Source organism: Parasteatoda tepidariorum, chromosome 10 (genome assembly GCF_043381705.1).
Source record: "Parasteatoda tepidariorum isolate YZ-2023 chromosome 10, CAS_Ptep_4.0, whole genome shotgun sequence".
In the NCBI taxonomy this organism is placed as follows: Eukaryota; Metazoa; Arthropoda; class Arachnida; order Araneae; family Theridiidae; genus Parasteatoda; species Parasteatoda tepidariorum.
In genome coordinates this window covers 19,802,647-19,818,779 of record NC_092213.1, presented here as the reverse complement: position 1 = coordinate 19,818,779, position 16,133 = coordinate 19,802,647, and the positions used below count along the sequence as shown (strand labels likewise).

Sequence of the window (16,133 nt, the reverse complement as noted above, 5' to 3'; positions counted from 1 at the left end):
GTTATGTTATTGCTCTTGCGCACCACAAACACACAATTTTCAACACCCAATTTTAGTAAGTTGTTCGGACGCTAAATTTGAAGTTTTTACAGAATGGTGAATTTTTATAAATTTCTTTCTTGCTGAGAAACTAAGTTGCAAGGATAATCGGACTTAAAAGGAAAATTATAACCGAAACAACATGTATGTAGGGTTGCCATCTGTCTACGCTTTTTGTAAAAATTAGTGTTAGCTAAGTTTATGTTTTAATGCATTATTATTATAAATATATTAAGCAAATTTTCTACACCTCAACATATAAAGGATTCAAAAATTCATATGCAACGCCATATTGTTCCTGCTCAATCGAGGTGCAGCTTTTAAAATGTTGGCAAAATTACGGAAAATTCCAAAAGCTTTAGTTTTTAAATGTTTATCACTCTATAAATTATTTTGCAAAAAGTGTAGTAATTGGCAGGCCTGTGCATGTAATCTGCTTCTCTGACCGTATTATAAAGTATCAAATTGATTAAATTGATTAGTGTGATCAATTTAAATCAATGATTTCATGTAAATTCGCGCGAATATTTATTCTTCTTATGTCACTAAATTTTTAAATAATGTGCATGAACAAATTCGCTACCGATTTTTAAAAAAATTTAATTAGAAATTTTGCAATAAATGTCGTTTTGAAATTAATTTAATACCTTAATTTAATTTAGGTGAATCAAAATCAGTAGGATTCAATATGTTTTTCACGGATCCAATGTCAGAATTTTTTCTACTAGAATCATTCAGAGGGGAAAAAGTTGTTCCTGGCACAGTTACAGTCATTGCTGTAAATTTAGAAAAAGTACGTAAACTATTTCTGTAGCGGCATTAGCAGCACGTTTTAATACTTAATCTCACAAAGTTTACTCACAAAATATTTTTAAAAAATATATGTTAACTAATTTTATTCTTTCGATTGTAAGCACATTTTTAGGTTTGTTCTCATAAAGTTTAAGATACTAAATTTTGGCAAAATATGCAAAATTCTTTTGTACTGTATTTCACAATACGTTCTTCGGTTGGAAGTATACACAATAAATTTTAGAAAAATGTATTAGCCCTTTATGTACTGCTCTTAATAGCACATTTTTGGGTTACATTTAATAAACAATTTAGAAAAAAATAAATTTAGCAAAAAAGAAGTTTGCAAATAAAACTGGAACATAATTATACACTATGAAACAATCTGTAGAAGAGTGAATAACTTTTAATTCGTAGCTGTCCCACTCATACACTGTGCTCATTTACTTCACTCATACATTATGCTCATTTACCTCATACATTGGGCTCATTTATTTCACTCTTATGCTAATTTACTTCACTCATACACTATGCTCATTCACTTCACTCATACTTTATGCTCATTTACTTCACTCATACATTATGCTCATTTCCTTCATACATTAGGCTCATTTACTTCACTCTTATGCTAATTTACTTCCCTCGTACGCTATGCTCATTCACTGCACTCATACTTTATGCTCATTTACTTCACTCATACATTATGCTCATTTACTTCATACATTGGGCTCATTTACTTCATTCTCATGCTAATTTACTTCAGTCGTACACTATGCTCATTTACTTCACTCATACTTTATGCTCATTTACTTCACTCATACATTATGTTCATTTACTTCATACATTGGGCTCATTTACTTCACTCTTATGCTAATTTACTTCAGTCGTACACTATGCTCATTCACTTCACTCATACTTTATGCTGCTTATTTACTTCACTCATACATTATGCTCATTTACTTCACTATGTACACTATGCTCATTTATTTCACTCATACGTTATGCTCATTTACTGCATTCATACATTATGCTTATTTACTTTACTCATACATAATGCTCATTTACTTCATACATTGGACTGATTTACTTCACTCTTATGCTAATTTACTTCAGTCGTACACTATGCTCATTCCCTTCACTCATACTTTATGCTGCTTATTTACTTCACTCATACATTATGCTCATTTACTTCATACATTGGGCACATTTACTTCACCCTCATGCTAATTTACTTCAGTCGTACACTATGCTCATTCACTTCACTCATACTTTATGCTCATTTACTTCACTCATACATAATGCTCATTTACTTCATACATTAGGCTCATTTACATCACTCTTATGCTACTTTACTTCCCTCGTACACTATGCCGATTCACTTCACTCATACTTTATGCTCATTTACTTCACTCATAAATTATGCTCATTTACTTCATACATTGGGCTCATTTACTTCACTCTTATGCTAATTTACTTCAGTCGTACACTATGCTCATTCACTTCACTCATACTTTATGCTACTTATTTACTTCACTCATACATTTTGCTTATTTACTTCACTCATACATTATGCTCATTTACTTCACTATGTACATTATGCTCATTTATTTCACTCATACGTTATGCTCATTTATTGCATTCATACATTATGCTCATTTACTTCACTCACACATTATGCTCAAAACACAGAAATAATACAGGGAGAGAATTCTTCGATAAATCTTTATTGGAGATACAAGATTACATTGGAGTTACATTGTATACAAGATTTTACTCCACTACAATCAACTAAATGGGGTAATGATTGATTGCTTCTAAACTTCGTGTACACACGCAATAGAGTCAGAAACAGCTAGTTTGAAATTCTGGAAGGCATAATTGCCTTTATAATTTGACTTATTATGGTATTAGTTATTTGGAGAAAAATATCGTCCCACGTCGAATACGAATTAATTTTACGATTTTTTTCCCTAGTGGAACAGAGAAGCCCTGTACAGCCCTTGGCATGGGATCACAACAGATTGTCCTAAGTATCCTTTCAAGAGATTTAATGACACAAGTGATCCAGAAAGGTATATTACTGATGTGTGTCAAACATTTGTTCTGTTTGAAGCACACATTGAAGGATGCGGATGCAATTCTGTCATTGATACAAGTATGCATTATAGTTTTGAAATACTTATAAATGATGTCATGCCCCAACAATAATAGAAAATTAAATTATAAATAAAATATAATTGTTCTTCGTTTTTTTTCGAATATTTATAGTTATAAATAAAAGAAGTTGTAATCATGCAAGCAGCAACATATCTGAAAATAGCTCACCGATTTTTTTTTTCTTTTTGAATATTTACATTTTTATGATGGAGTTTTTTCCCCTCGATCAAGAGTAATTATTGTGGGAAATTAGTGACACAGCATTTATGATGGAGTTTCTCATCTCGATCAAGCGTAATTGGGATCTTAGTGATATAGCATTTATGAAGGAGTTTTTCATTTCGATCAAGCGTAATTGGGATCTTAGTGATATAGCATTTATTATGGAGTTTTTCATCTCGATCAAGCATAATTGGGATCTTAGTGATATAGCATTTATGAAGGAGTTTTTCATTTCGATAAAGTGTAATTGTCATGGGATCTTAGAGATATAACATTTATGATGGAGTTTTTCATCTCGACCAAGCGTAATTGGGATCTTAGTGATATAACATTTATGATAGAGTTTTTTTTTATCTCAATCAAGCGTAATTGTTCTGAGATCTTAGTGATATAGCATTTAATCTCGTCTTTTTAGACTGGTGATCTTGTGCTTGCTTAAGTGAAATTTTTGCTCAAAAAACGCCCCTAAGGTGTTAACTCACATGATCTAGACCAGGGGTTTCCAACTTACATGAGGCCGGGGGCCACAATTAACAACACAAATCAAATGGCGGGCCGCAACTTTATCAAAATTTTATGTAGGATTCTTTTATGTTTGAAGAAACATAAAATATTACTGTCAGATTTTTACCAAGTTGTACAAAACAAAAGTATTGAATCATAAATTAAAATAAGAAGTGAATTTTTAAAAATACTTAATTGTTACTAATAATATTTCCAAAAATATTAAATAAATAATAAAAATTCATGCTACATTAACTTTAATGTGCACCTATGTATTAAACAATTAATGTGCAACAGATATCTAGTTGTTAAGATATAAAATTTTAAAAAGGTTGGTATTAAAACTTACATAGTACCCACACAAAATGTTCAATGAGAAAATTGAGGTTTATCTGCTGCAACCACCAAAGAATTGATATTAACATTTAAAATTTACAAATGTGCGTGTAAATATTTTCGTCCAAAATGAGTGGTTTCAAAAAGTTAAATGAGAGAATTTCTTCGAGAAAATTTCTGATAAACACACGCTGAATTATATTCACGAAATACAAAGAAATGAAATAAAAAAAAGAGCAACATACACGATTATTTTTGTATTCGAATAAATATTTTCTTAAATGCAAAACCCAAGAAATAAATTTTTTTGCTCTATTGGTATGTTAAATTTAACAGAAATTAAGAAATTAGGTTTCCATTAACGAGAAAAGTATTTTAAACCCATATAGATATTTTACGAAAATTGTCCGCAAAGAATAACAACTAATATATTTTAGTTCGGGGGCCGCAGAAAAAAAGCTTCGCTGGCCGGATGCGGCTGCCGGGCCGCCAGTTGGAAACCCCTGATCTAGACTATGAGTTTATACGTAGAAAGATAACATGTAGTTCGCAAAAGAAATGCAAATTTCCAATAGTTATTTCGTTTTAAAAAATGAGTCGAGATATGTTTAAATTGTTTCCATAAATGATTTTAATTTGCAAAATGGAACCCATTAGCCAATTTAAGCAGCAACCAATACAGCAGTTTTCTATAACATGTGATCCTGCGATAATATAAAAATAATGGACAAAACTTTCAATTTCAATTATTTCTTTCAATCATTTGAGAATATGTTAGGATGGGTGCAAACAGTTAGGCGATTTAACCAGCGGTTCTTACCACAAACACGGGGTATTTTTAAATAAGCATGAAATTCAGCGCGGTGCTTAAAAACTGCAAAATTTCATTCAACCAACTTGCGTAAAATTAAATTTTTTCATAATGAGTATTAAAACAAAGCAATAAAAATAATCCTTTAACTGGTAGGTGTCCCGCAGTGGACTGATCGTTAAGACACGGTTCTCATTAGATCACCGAAGTCAAGCATCACTGGCTGCGGTCAGTGTGCGGGTGGGTGACCCACTTGGATCAGTCTGCGTAGGGACCGAGGGTGTGCGGTATTGGTCCTCGTTAAACTGTGCTACCGTAAAGTGCTCGACTTCGCGCGCAGGTCGTCGGGCTACCGAAGCGGGGGTGCCATCCCCTCCGCAGAGGATCAAAATTGTGATGGCATGTCTTCGGATCATCCTCCGGGATGTTTCCCAGACCGTCGCCAATAGCCCATTGTGCAGCTCTAGTGCGACGTAAATTAACAATAATAACAATTAACTGGTAGGTAGGTACTTCATTTACGTCTCACTACAGCTGCACAATGACCTATTGGCGACAGTCTGGGAAACATCCCTGAGAATGATCCAAAGACTTATCATTGCAATTGCGATCCTTTGCGGAAGGGATGGCTCTCCGCTTTGGTAGCTCGACGATCTGCACGCAAAGTCGAGCACTTTACGGTAGAACAGTTTAACGAGGATCGATACCCCACACCCTCGGTCCCAACGCAGGCTCATTAAAGAGGTCACCCACCCACTCTCTGACCGCAGTCAGTGACGCTTGACTTCAAAGTTCTACAGGGAACCGTGTCTTTGCTATCTGTCCATTACTGGACCCCTTTACTTGCTTGGTGTTAAGACTTCATTGCATTTTTCTTTTTATATTTACTTTTTCTTATTTCCTCTTTGAACTTTTACTCTATTAACTGCCCAATCACTTATTTGAACGATTGGGCAGTTAATTGACTAAAAGTTGAAACACAAAGCTCAAAGATTTGACACTGCCTTATCACTTTTTGAACGATTTATTCTGTACTGATATTTATTAACCTTCTTTAATTTCTGTTATTAAAAAAATAAATCATCAAATCAATAAAGGCGCTCATTTATTGGGTTTTAAAAAAGTTCTGGATCAAGAGGCACACGAAAATTTTTGGGGCAGTACGCATGGGTAAAATGGGAATCACTGATTTTAGAGGACCGATTCATAACACCCTAAATGGAAATAACGCTTCGTAAAATTTAAGAAAAACGAGAAAGGAAAATTGCCAAGCCCCAGAGACGAATCTAGGTCATTTTCGGCGCCTAGTGTGCCTTTTCCCATCCATAAACTACTTCATTTATTATAATGAAGATCTTACATTTCAAAAACTAAATTTTTGCAGTGGAACGGGACGTAACAAATTAAGCCCTCTTTTCGGGGTTAGATAAGGTTTATTATCATTGTAAACTTTTGCACTATATTTTCAATTCAAGTACTTTGTATATTCAAACTGAAATATATTTTAAAATGGAAAATATAATTTTATGATACTTTATATCTATGTGCATTTTTTAGGAAACTTTTCAAGGAGGCAATGTGATCCATTCGAAGTATATAATTGCTTCCTAAAGTATGTCTTCAACAAACTAATATGTAAGAACCATTTCAGAATTATTAAATATATATGTTAGGGTGAAAGACCGAAATCTGGAGAATGTCGACTCTCACCGGTGAATGTCAACAAACACATAGTCGCTTTGGTGAATGTCCGAAATATTTGTTATATCCAATTTTACTATTAGGTGACGCGTGCGCAGCAACAAGGGCCTGGGTCGAGTCCCGGCATTCCTAGAGAGCTGCTGTGTTCAGTGCGCGGGTGAGCTGTACAGTCATTTCTGTATCTTTAAAATGTTCAAATTTAACAAATCGTCCACCACGCACTCCTTTAATCGGCAAAAAACCTGTCTGCTGCATACATTCACTGGCAGATTTGTGAAGTAGCGAATTTCCCTGCCATGCTGACAGGGTATTTTGCTACTCTANTGACCTTAAAAAAACATCAGTGTAGGGTATACCGGGCAAATGTATGCCGGGCAGTGGCACTGAACCTTAAAAAAACATCAGTGTTGGGTATACCGAGCAAATGTCTACCGGTCAAATGTAAATGTAGGGCCCGATACTCCAAACACTGGTGTTTCTTCTGATCTATCGTCAGTAAGTATTAAAATATCAAATAAATGTAATTATATCCACGAATAAATTCATATCAAATCGAATGTAATAAATATTTCGGACATTCACCAAAGCGACAATGTGATTGTCAACATTCACCACCACCGATTTCGCTCATTCACCGTAACACACACACACACACACACACACACGCACACATATATATATATATATATATAAGCGGATGTAATAGCATAGGCAAATATCTAGATTCTGAAAATAATCAGGTTCGACACCCATGCGTGACGTCACTTGCCGATACCCCCATTCAAGCAAAATCTGATATTTAATAAATAGCTTAAGTGCAGGCACTTTCAAGCCACTTATTAATTCGAAGATTTTTGAAATTCAAATCAACATTTTTTCTTTGCCCTTCCGAAATGAAGAGTTGACAGCACTTCGACAAGAGCCCACCTTTTTCAAACACTTTGCCTAGGCATTTTAATGGATCTGGCACACCTTCAATCTGTCAGACAACTAGAGTCATCTGTATGCATTTTTTTAAAAAATCGGTGCTGAACAGTTGACCTAATTCTGAATTTGCGATTATCAATGTTCAACTCTGCAGCCTTGTAATTTTGAATCCTACCCAGAAGACAAGGTAATTCCTAGATCAAGCATTGGGACAAACTAACCGTCGTGGATGATTTTTTGATGGAACTAACTCGCTTTTGCGTTGCATGGAATGGAAAACTACCTATGGTTAGCCCGATGACAAGCTTTTTCTAACCCATGATCCGTCTAGTATTAAGGATATTTTATGTTACGCACGAATCTCCGGTCTGGGCTGACTTCATCAGAGCAGGTCTGTGAATCCACTGACACGCATGAAATCAATGACCAGTAGGAGGAAATCATAGATGTCTTTCTATGAAAGTTTAGAGCCGTCTAAGTTGTATTCAGGTGAAGTTTTGTAATGGTGGTACTTAGGGCAGGGTGGGTAGGTTTTTCGGCCCTCAGAATATTGTAGGCCCTTAATGTGGCCCCTGTCGAGACGTAAGAGGCTGGTATATTGGAGCTTAGGTTGCAAGGTAGTGTTAGAGATAGACCCGATTTCCTACCCTTATACAGGTGATGTTGTGGAGGTGACAACCAGGCTTTCTAATTTTATGCTTTTATTCGGGAGAGTATCTCTAGGCGAGTCTCTGTTAAAGAGGTAGAGTGATGACTGTCATGTTTATAGGAGACGATCTCCAATTTGTTTATAATAGTAATACTTGTTTCGTCTCCTATGTGGGTCCGGTTGTTGAATCGAGCTGCGGTTGACAGTAAGTATCCAAAGGTTGGTATAGTTACTTTCATTCTTCAGAACAGCTTGCAAATCCTGCGTCGATCACCAGCAGTTCACTTCGAAACACGGAACTGAAGTCCAGATTACGTTTACTAAGAGAAAATCTAATGTGGGATCTGTAGAGTTTCGAGTGTCAAGTGGAGTTCAAGACTGTGATCGGTGATGCAATCATTTCATTTCATTGGGAGGCGAACGCTTTATACCCTGGGCTACCATGGCTCTCTGTATCCGCTCTTTTATAGCTGGCGTTGAACAGCCGACCCAATTCAATGTTCAACTCCGTAGCCTTTAAATTTTTAATCAAACCCGGTTCACCTCATTGGGAGGCAAATGCTCTACAGCCTGAGCCACAGCGGCTCTACATTTAAACATGTATTTTTTATTTTATTTTATAACCGTTTTGGAACAGTCGACACAATTTTTGGGTTTACGACCACCCATGTAGTGGTGGACTTACGTCCACCAGTTATGTATCCATGTAATTTTGAACCTAATCCAGAAGACAAAGGAACACCTGGATCAAGTATTATGACAAACTAGCCTTTGTAGGGGACTTTTTGATGGGGCTAACCCGCATTTGCGTTAGATGCAGAAGAAATCCACGAAAATCTCTCACGGCACGGGGACTCTAACCCATAATCCGTCCACCACTGAGGATATTTTACGTCAGCACTGTAGTTGATGCAAAATGGGTGCGTGGAATTCATATTCACAACCATCACTGGGATTCAGACCTGGATTGGGAGGCGAGTGCATCATCCCCTGAGTCATCACGACTCTCTGTCTCCATTTTGGGAAATCCTGAAATAAAAAGTTATGATCTGTTTTGTGCAAGCTTCGTAGATCACTGAAATTGTTCAGTAGTAGCGCTGAACAGAATAAGTAAAGGTTCGGGATGCTGCGTGAAAGAGCTAAAGCTGAAGTCTTCAAATGTTTCAGAACCGGAAAAATGCAAGCACGGTTAGACACTATAGTGGAGCAAACGTTTTGAGACATCAATATCATCATTGTCTGCCCTTTAGTGTAACTCAAGTTAAGAATGAAGTCAACCATGCATTTTTGCTTTCAGCTTTTCACACGTAAACATATTCTGTTCATGGAGCTGGATGAACAGCAATCACTGTCCTTAATCTATATATTTTAAATCTTCTGTTCGAAAAAGAATTCGAAACTTTTTACACGTTAGGGATCGAAAATAAAATGTTCAAGTGGGGAAAAAATAAAAAACTTTATCAAAACTTTACGAAACCCTTTCAAGGAAGTCATGTTTTAATAAATCCTTGCTAGTTTGTTCGATCATTCGACTTAAATGTGTTTCAAATAATCGCCGCTCAGTTCCTCTCAGTTTTATCTGGCAATCATATTTGTTTTGGTGTCTTAAATTTCTCCTTTATTTGCTTCCGGATTCAAAAGTTGTATTGTTGCATTAAAATTATAAAGTAATTTACTAACAATTTTTAGTTACAGCTATGGTAACGATTTGTCACGAGCCATGCATCAAATATAAATACAAGACGGAAGCTTCGTATATGGGATTTGGAGAAGAAAATAAGACGTAAGATATTAATCTTCGGTAAATTCATTCTCGTTATCGTGTAACAATTATTTGTTAAAAAGCATTCCGAAAAAAAGATATTAAATTCTCTTTTGTTGTAAATAATCTATAAACTGTCTATGCAAAAAAAACTCCAATCTGGAGTTGTGGTGGTGACTATTTTTACGAGGTTTAACTACACTGCTTGACAATTGCGGAGGAACAGCTACATTTTTCGAAATTGTTAATAACAGACATTGCTTGAAGAAAAGAAATTAATAAATAAAATTTAAAGAACAATTTTACGAAACGAAAATTAGTGGAGACAATGGGCATTCATTATTACGAAGAATGGTACAGTTATCACCACATTGAAAGATAAGAAAATTAAAAATAAAAAAGCTGCTCTTTGGGCGATTTTCAAGTATCCACGAAAAATGGGTCTTATTGCCTGAATAAAACAGATATGATTTCCTCAGTGAGATGTGTGATTACCTCGTACACTAATACACATTTTGGATCTGTTAGTCCTGCTGCCACTAAACTCTGAAAGAGTCTTTGGGGAATATTGACTCTTACACAGTTCAGGGAAGGCATATTATTTGTGAAACACGTCTGCCAAGAGCATCCCAGGCACACTCTATGGGATTTAGATCCGGGGAGAACGCAAGTTATGCCACACGGATGATATCTTCACTTTCTAGCCTGTCAACGCTTTTCTTCCTCAGTGAGATGTGTGATTACCTAGTACGTTTTTTGCATGTGTTATTCCTGCTGCCACTAAACTCTCGAAGAGTCCTTGGGGGATATTAACTCACGCCTCTGTCAAGGCGATTTTTAGCTCTTGCACAGATCAGGGAGCGCATATTATTTGTGAAACACGTCTGCTTAGAACATCCCACGCAAACTCTATGGGATTTAGGTCTGGGGAGAAAGCAAGCTATGTCATACGGATAATATCTTCACTTTTTAGACTGTCAACGCTTTTGCTCATCCGCGCATCGTCGTCCATAAATGAAAAGTCTGGACCTACCATACTCCTAAAAATACGAACAGTATACAGAATAATCTCTCTGCAAAACCGCTGCCATGCTACGCGACTCACTCAAAGATGTGAAGCTGTGATTTGTTCTGCCATTGTGCATGATGCCTGCTCATATCAGCACACTTAGGCCATACTGATCACGTTCATGAACATACTGATGTGCACACGCGTTCTCCTATCTCTCCCCACACTAATTGGTTGCCAGAATGAGTTAAACGGGATTCGTCAGAGAACATCACACTTGACCACTATTGGTAACCCTACACTCTCAGCAATAAAACTCTCATTTTTGACGATTTGGAAATACTTGAGCTATATTTCGTTATTTTTTTAGAATAATATCATTACGAAATCACGTAATTTGCGATGAAGCGTGAACTCTCAAATATACGACGGAAATGTTTCCTCAACTCGAAACCTCATTGTAATGCATTGTGAGTGATTGTTACCTAGAATAACGAAACTAGAATGAAGTGACGAAGTAAACCAACTGCCTGAGAGGTGGTGAAAGAGTTGGTTGGCCTCATTTCAAGAAGATCCCGGAATCGAATCTCGTTGAGGCACGGGTTTATTGTATCTTTTCTGGACTATCTGTCCTTCTTGCTTTGTTTGATTGGCATTTATTTACTTATAAGGTGCCCACGATAAAGTGAAAATTGGAAAAGTTTGATACTTTAAGTACTACGAGTTTTCCATTAAAAAATATAGAATGACGAAATATTTATTTAATTTTGACGAAATTTGTTTCCTCGAGGAAGTGACGATAGTTATTTCTTCACTAAAACGAAATTTTTGCTCAGAGCATATACCAGGAAATGGTTTCGTCAAAAACGAAGAAATTTTTGTAAAATTTGGATATCCACTCTTTACAGTGCAATCACTACGTTTCTTAGAACAACGTAATATTGTGTCTTGCGGAAGCCGGATGCATCGAACAAGCTTCTTTCCATGCAAAACAACTTGATTAAGCGTCATGAGATAGTTCTAGCAGAAACATACGTACCGGTAGTGGTTGCAAGGTCTAAAGCTATCTGTCTATGTTTTCCCCACTAGGAATACATATCAACCAACCGGAGGTATGTTGTTTCTACTACAACCAACGGCATACTTTCGCATAGCATTTCCATAGTTGCATTTTTTAATCGCAAGATTACATTTTTTGATACTTCCACTACTGTGACCACAGTGGTGACACTTTGAACTACTTTCAATCATCGAACTGCTCTTCCACGATTGTAAGCACTCAAATTATGTTTTGCTGATATTCTGCATTTAATTATTGCAACACCACTCTGAATTTCAAAAAGCTAAGTTCAACAACCCACGGTTCTATTTCGGCCAAACACCTGAAAGCATGAATTTTCGAATGAATGAAGAGCTCGTGTGCACTCCCTTTCATACAGATAACAACACCTGCTCGCAATCTGCACTTGATTTGTCTGTTATTGGTTTGCTACCAGGCACACTACTCAGCACAAAGCACTTGTTCCTTAGCAATTGTCCTGCAGTGTATTTCAAGTGGGGGTGTTGGATCAATATATAAGTCAAGTATTAGCTAGGGTCGGCGAGAGAAAGGGAATCAGGTGAGAGAGAGGCTCCCCTATTTGAAATGTGCTATTTCTTGCTTCCATAGCAACAGACGACGTCAGGAGTTATTTCTATACACGAAATATACCCTGTATCGACATACCAGTCGCTTACCATGGCACGTTTAGATTATTTTTTTCTGTTTGATACAAGACCGAAGCTTGTTGTTGTAGTTCATTTACGTAGCACTAGAGCTGCACAATGGGCTATTGGTGACGGTCTGGGAAACAACCCTGAGGATGATCCGAAGACATGCCATCACAATTTTGATCCTCTGCAGAGGGGATGGCACCCCCGCTTCGGTAACCCGACGACTCGCACGTGAAGTCGAGCACTTTACGGTAGAACAGTTTAACGAGGACCGATACCGCACACCCTCGGTCCCTACGCAGACTGATCCAAGTGGTCATCCACCCGCACATTGATCGTAGCCAGTGATGCTTGACTTCGGTAATCTGCTGGGAACAGTGTCTTAACGATCAGTCCACTGCGGGACACAAGACCGAAGGGCTTCATAGGATTTACAGTAACAAATTACATGTAAGACGTTAATAATAAATAGAAATTACACTTATAGCAATGACTATTTTCCGTGTAGTTGTTACTTATTAATAAGGATTTTGGAAAGTTGATAGATTCCCTTTTGGTTTAAAACTACACCTATCTAACTCACCATAGTTGTAATTTTCCTTTTATTGTTAGACTACACCATATCAACATACGAATAGTTTGTCAAGTTAATTTCAGGCTGATTTTATACAGGGTGATTATAAATCGCGGGGCAAACTTGGAGGGAAAGTAAGGCCCATTATAAGGATTAAGACTTGCATAAAAATATCATTGTCAGATATCATATTCTGTAATAAACTATTTCAACGTGTAACTTTAAAAAAGTACTTTTATTAATCCTAATTATTTTAAAAACATCATAACGTTATGTTTCCTAATAATTATTGACAAAAATTGCATGGCAATAAACGCAAAAATAATGAATTTATTGTAATTTAATTATTAAGCGAGCTTATCAAATTGGTAGCCAAATTATTAAATTATGATTAAAAATCTAACACTGAACCAATTTAAAGGAGAGTTTTAACAATTATTATTAAAAATCATAAAATTAAGATTAAATTAATATAATTTAGATAAATAAAAGTACTTTTTCAAAAAACCACATAGAAATAGTTCATAAAAGGGAAGCGCCCTTAACAGCGCACCATGATATTTCCGGTCATGGGTAACCTATGCAATTCTTTATTTTTATGATGTACCCCTACCATCTCTTCATGTCCCATGATTTTAGAATCAACTTCTATTTTAATTTTTACTTTTGAAATTAATGAAATATGAAAAAAAAATATCGTATACTTTATTTAACGTTGTTTGTCATTTTTACATTCTTTGAATTCAAAATTCCTGTTTTCGACTTAAAAGAATAATAATAATTCTTTAGCAAGTCTCAAAAAGTGGTTAGTACTAATACAGATTTAAACTTAAAGCACAGGCAACAATTAAGTTTGAAATTAATTCGCCATTAAAATTTTAAAATAAATTTATGTTTATATCGAGTGGCTAGAATACACATAAATTTTTCCAAAAATTTCTATAAATGCCTTTAAAAACATTTTTTTTTCAACAAAAATGCTCATTACGTTAACCGAGTCAAAGTAACACCAAAATATAACCAAACTAAATAATTCACCAAGATAAATAATAACAATAAATAGAGCCAAGGTGTTTGCAAATAAAAATAAGAGTCGAAGTCTAAATGGACGGTTACTAAACATAGGACAAAATCAACGGTTGCTACCGACCACAGTGCGACTAAGTATAAAAAATGGCGATATGTAAATATGTTGTTGTTGTTGTAATTGATTCACGTCGCACTAGAGCTGCACAATAGTCTATTGGCGACGGTCTGGGAAACATCCCTGAGGATGATCCGAAGACGTGCCATCTCAATTTCGATCCTCTGCAGAGGGGATGGCATCCCCCACTTCCTTCGAGGGAGAATTAGAACCTGATTGATGGGTGAAAAATATTTTTCAGCAAAAATTCGCCATTCAAGTACTCCATTTTTCTCTAAGGCGATCGAAAATGCGTAGAGCCACATTCAATGAAAATAGCCCTTTGAGAGCTTAACGAATTTCTGAATTTTCTGATAACCGAGTTTTGTCAATTTTTGTGTCATCTTTTTTGTACTAATGAGCATTCCGAGGTTCTTGAGTATTTTTAATTAAAGCCATTTGAAGCATAGCTCAAGAAGATCTAATTTTATATTTATTGTGTAAATTCTATTACTATTGAAGTGACAATTTTTCCCATTCTAATCTTTTCTTCGTTTAGCCGAGTGGAAATTGTATTCAATTCAGAGAGTTTCGTTTATCATCAATATCGAGTTTCGACATTCTCCAGTTTAGTGAGTAAGTATCTAATAAAATCTGATTACTGACATCTTTTTTTTCTGATTAATGACATTTTTGTATAAACAGGTCAAATAGGAGGAACTCTTGGTTGGTACTTGGGAGCAAGTATAGTGACAGTGATAGAAATCGCAGTGTTCGTAATGTCTTGGATATGGTACAAAATTTTCCCACTTAGAACAACTAAAATTGATACAGTACCTAATGGTCATCAAACAGCTTCAACGGTGCGCTCATGTAGAAGAAAAGCAAATTTGTACGCATAAAATTATTATAAGATTCAATAAATAAGAAAAAGTAAAAGAATTAGTAAGAAAATTATTGGTCTTTTGTGTACAAATTCATAAACTCAAGCACATTATAATACAATTCAATTATTAAATAAATCTCACATGACTAAAACATATTTTAAAAAAATAGTGAAATGTTCATCTGTATGTTTACATTCATACACTCTGGGTTTTGCACGTCAAAAACTAAATAAGATAATCTGAAAATTTTCTTTCAAGGCATTTGTGAGTAATTTCGAAAAATAAACTCCGAAATTTCCATATAAATAAGTTTTAAATTAAAATACTTGGTGCAAAAATTCAAATGAGAATAAATTAAAATTAAATGAAGGCAAATTGCTTTTACAACGCCTTTACGTTTACGCGGTTTTCACTACTGACAAGTTAAGGGCGATTCTCACTGAATGAAAAAAACGCACATCCGTTCATCGTCGAAGGATAATCGGGTTCTCCGTTTTTCTCTGCGGTGATCAGAAGTGCGTGAACTGATTCAGTGAGTATAGCTCAATAAGCAGAAAATCCATACTTTTGCTATCGAATGCAGTTTTTCGCTATCGCAACGCTCGAATACGCCATCTGGGGAGAGACCGGTTTCATGCCGTTTTCCTTTTTCTTAATATTCTTCCTTTTTACTTAATAAAAATATTTTTTAAAATTTCCGTGATACTTTTCTTTAGAACTATGTTTAATGTAGTTTTCAGTTCCATAGATGATTCTCCACACGCTAATGGGGAAATGTAAAGTGTTGCCATAGGTAGAGAGTTCTGCTCTACGCCACCCGCCAATATTTTCCACTAATCTGGTCCTCATTCACATGCGAAAAATAGCAGGCAGGGAAAATGGCCATTAGATGATGAATGTAAGGGACCATTCACACTGCATATAAAA

At 35.6% G+C, this 16,133-nt stretch overlaps 1 protein-coding gene across 1 annotated transcript in view; it reads left to right on the top strand.

The window, feature by feature from the left end:
- The window catches only part of LOC107442552 (acid-sensing ion channel 5-like), a gene marked incomplete in the record, with an annotated part of 58,460 nt that extends 43,205 nt beyond the window's left edge, over positions 1–15,255 (top strand). Inside the window, 6 exon segments of the mRNA XM_071186718.1 lie at positions 702–832; positions 2,806–2,986; positions 6,419–6,496; positions 9,828–9,921; positions 14,879–14,955; positions 15,025–15,255. Of these exon segments, the coding sequence (XP_071042819.1) occupies positions 702–832; positions 2,806–2,986; positions 6,419–6,496; positions 9,828–9,921; positions 14,879–14,955; positions 15,025–15,221 (758 nt within the window).
- Between the last annotated feature and the right edge of the window lie 878 nt (positions 15,256–16,133).